The sequence below is a fragment of the Empidonax traillii genome, unplaced genomic scaffold (genome assembly GCF_003031625.1).
Source record: "Empidonax traillii isolate 1590-97213 ecotype Southwest subspecies unplaced genomic scaffold, ASM303162v1 scaffold58:size1836614, whole genome shotgun sequence".
Classification (NCBI taxonomy): domain Eukaryota; kingdom Metazoa; phylum Chordata; class Aves; order Passeriformes; family Tyrannidae; genus Empidonax; species Empidonax traillii.
In genome coordinates, this window is record NW_020955251.1 from 573,273 (window position 1) to 577,022 (window position 3,750).

The 3,750-nt window shown below is 57.1% G+C and overlaps 1 protein-coding gene across 1 annotated transcript; it reads left to right on the plus strand.

Annotated features, from left to right (window-relative positions):
- Positions 1-748: 748 nt before the first annotated feature.
- Positions 749-3,744, plus strand: EN2 (engrailed homeobox 2). The gene is made up of 2 exons (XM_027879801.1): positions 749-1,292; positions 3,096-3,744. Exons 1-2 carry the CDS (start codon positions 749-751, stop codon positions 3,410-3,412), a joined length of 861 nt encoding a protein of 286 aa, XP_027735602.1. The 3' UTR covers positions 3,413-3,744.
- Positions 3,745-3,750: the final 6 nt, after the last annotated feature.

Here is a 3,750-nt window from a genome sequence, read left to right on the forward strand (position 1 = left end):
GCGGCGGCCCCCGCATGTGCGGGCGCGGGGCGGCGCGGGGCGAGGCGCTGCCGGCCGGAGCCCCGCGGGGCGCCCCTCACCGCCCTGCCCTCCGCGGGACACCGGCTGCTGAGAGCCCGCCTACACCCCGCCCCGACACCGGCGCTTCGTTTTTTTTTTTTTTTTTTTTTTTTTCTTTGCGCACCCCCAACCCACCACCCCCACCCCCCGATCACCACCAACCCCCTTCCGCCCCTCAATTATTATTATTTTTATTACCACTAATTTTTTTTCCTCCGCGGATGAGGCGCGGCGGCGGCAGCGGCGGCCGGGGGAGCAGGCAGCAGCGCGCCGCGGGACCGAGCGGCTGAGCGGCGGCGGAGCGGCGACGGGAGGACCAGAGCCTCCTCTCTGTGTTTTCATTTTTTGGCGAAGTTGGAAGTGGTGGAGGCTCGGCTGCTGGCTTGGGCAGGGGATCTCCTTGCATTTGTCTCTCTCTCTTTTTTTTTTTTTTTTTTAATGACTCTTAATTTTTAATTTTTTTTTTTTTTTCAAACTCTGGATTTTGAATGCCCGGCGAAGCCAGGAGAAACGAAAGCAAATAGACACCTGTGCGTGCGTTGTGTATATATATATATATATAAATATATATATTAAAAAAAATAAATAAAGAACAACCGACTGCAGCAGCAACAACAGAGACAGCGCTCGGCAGCGCCCGGCCGGCGGCGGGCGGGCAGCGGAGCCGTCGGCGGGGCGGCCGCGCAGCATGGAGGAGGGCGGCCGGAGCCCCCGGGAGGAGGCGGCCGAGCCGCAGGAGTCTGGCGGCGACGCGGAGCCCGGCGGCGGTGGCGGGCGGCGGGGGCTGCTGCTCCCCCCCGGTGACCCCCCGCACCCCCATCCGCACCCGCATCGCATCACCAACTTCTTCATCGACAACATCCTGCGGCCCGAGTTCGGGCGGAGGAAGGAGGCGAGCGGCCCCGGCGCGGAGCCCCGGCGGCCCGGCTCAGAGAGCCGCCGCAGCCCCGCCGCGGCGCCGGCCCCCGGGGCTGCGCTGCCCGGCGGCGGGGCGGGCTCGCCGGGCCGGGGGGAGGGCGGCCCCGCCGGGCTGGCCCTGCACGGCGCCGCCAAGAAGGGGGGGGACCCCGCGGCGCTGGAGGCGGCCCTGAAGGCGCGGGGGCTGAGCGGCGGCGACCTGTCGGTGAGCTCGGACTCGGATAGCTCCCAGGCCAGCTCGAACGCCGGGAACCAGCCCATGCTGTGGCCCGCCTGGGTGTACTGCACGCGGTACTCGGACCGGCCCTCCTCAGGTAAGCGCTGCCCCGCCGCGGCCCCGCTCCCCCACCGCCGCATCCCCGTCCCCAGGCTCCCTGGGCCGCCTCCGGCCGCCCTCGAGGCTGGGAAGAGGCGTAGAAAAGACCCTGCTCCGCTTTCCCGCTCCGTCTTTTTTTTTTTTTTTTTTTTTTTTTTTTTTTTTTTTTTTTTTGAGGGGAGTGGATGGGGGAGGGAGTTTCTTAAAATGGCCTGAAAATGCGGGAAGATGAAGGGGCGGCCTGGGGTGCGCGGAGCCGGAGGGACGAGGAGGGAACGGGGGTTCCTCCCTCCCCGCCGCGACAGCGGAGCTGGAGCCGCCTGGGCTCGGGGCATTTCCCACCAACTGCCGAGTTTTATCAAAGAGGGAGGAAAAAAATCTGTCTTTGGCTCCCCGTTCATCCTCCTGGAGAGCTCTCCTTCTCCCTGCCGGGAACCTCCCCCCATCCCGCGCTGTGTTTTGGAAAGGGGAGGGGGCATTTCCACAGGCCTCGCCTTGTTTTGATTAGTCTTTTTTCACCCAAAACAATCCGCGGTAGTTTATTTCTCTAAAAGAGGCCTCGGAGCGGCCGGCGTTTCGTTTCTTTCTTTTAATGTCCCCCCAAGTGCTGTAGGTCAGTTCTGTGGGGGCCGGGGGACGTTGCCAAGAGCCAAGGAACTTCTTTGGCAGGGTCCGTCCCTCGGCAAGGGCTTGGGCAAAACCTCCCGAAATTATCGTTAAAAAAAGAAAAAATAAAAGAAAGAAAGAAAATTTAAAAAATAAAGCCGGGGGGTAAAATGTCCTTCTGCTACCGCAGGGACAGCGGGGCTGGTCCCGGCAGATCGGTAAAGCCCTGGTTAAAAAGAAGTAGAAAGCATTGGGGGAAGGCATGGGAAACACCAGACAAGAGATCTGCTCCCAGGGAAAAGAAAAAAAATTATGGATCTTTCTCTTACAAAAGCAGCGAGGTAGGATTTTCACCCGGGAGCCGGCCAGCTGAAGGAGGGATCGTAAAACGAGATGAAAATTAGTTCGTAATGTCTGAAAACAAACTCTTGCTCAGAGGTAATATTCAGAGCTGAATTGGAATTTACTCCATTGTTCTCCAGTGCTCTCCTTTGTTAATATTTAATTAACATACATCCTCACAATGGCTCGGCCCGGGCAGAAAAGGCTCCTTGTGCTGCCGAGAATAATATTCCCGAGAATAATCCCGGCGATTCGGATCGGGCCGTGCAGCGCCATATGGGCACTGCAGCGGAGAGGCGGAATGCTTCTCCCCAAGTAAACTAGAGGAGGAGGATTTCCATTAGAATTTATATCACACCCCACCAAAAAAAAAAAAAAAAAAAAAAAAAAAAAAAAAAAAAAAAAAAAAAAAAAAAAAAAGTAAAAAAAGTAAAGATATTTTTCTTAAAAAACTAAAAAAAATTATATATGTTCGGGACATAAAATTTAGCTCCGTGCCGCTGCTCCTGCTGCAGGCTTTCCTCACCGGGCATCCCCGGGATGCAGAGGGTCGGTAACTGTGTTTGTGGCTGGGGGGGAAGGGGACGCGGTGGGGGGGTGAGGGGGAGCTGCCGCGCAGCGATCGGGGGCGCGGGAGGCTGCGGGGGCACCGGGGGCTGCGGCTCCCCTTCCATCGCCTCCAGAGCATCCCCCTGGCAGCGGAGGGACAAAGCGGGTTTATTTTTCTTAGGGGGTGGTGGTGGTGTTGGTGTTGTCGGAGCGTGGGTGCCCCCCACGGGGGACCGCGCCTGGCGTGGGGCCGCCCGCAGCGGAGCGTGGCGGTGTCGGTGCTTCTCCTCTCTCCCGGCCGTAGGTCCCCGCTCCCGCAAACCAAAGAAGAAGAACCCCAACAAGGAGGACAAGCGGCCGCGCACCGCCTTCACCGCCGAGCAGCTGCAGAGACTCAAGGCCGAGTTCCAGACGAACCGGTACCTGACGGAGCAGCGGCGGCAGAGCCTGGCCCAGGAGCTCGGGCTCAACGAGTCCCAGATCAAAATCTGGTTCCAGAATAAACGAGCCAAGATCAAGAAGGCGACGGGCAGCAAAAACTCCCTGGCAGTGCACCTCATGGCCCAGGGGCTCTACAACCACTCCACCACGGCGAAAGACGGCAAGTCGGACAGTGAATAGCCAAGGGAAAGGGGGGGTGGGGGGAGGCGAGGGAGGGAGGTGGGAGGCGGGGGAGGGGGGGGCCGTTTGCAGTCAAAGTTTATACAATGCAATAATTTAATTAAAAAAATAAAAAGAAACATAAGGGCCAGTGTATAAAGATTATACCAGCATTAATAGTGAAAATATTGTGTATTAGATATAATTCTGCAATATTCTATGTATATATAATTTACAGGTAAGGTGGTGTAAAAATCCAAGATATCTGATTATAAAATATTTTTGATTTTTTTTTTTTGGTTGGTTGGTTTTGATTTCGGGGGTTTGGGCTGGTTGGTTGACTTTGGTTTGTTTGTTTG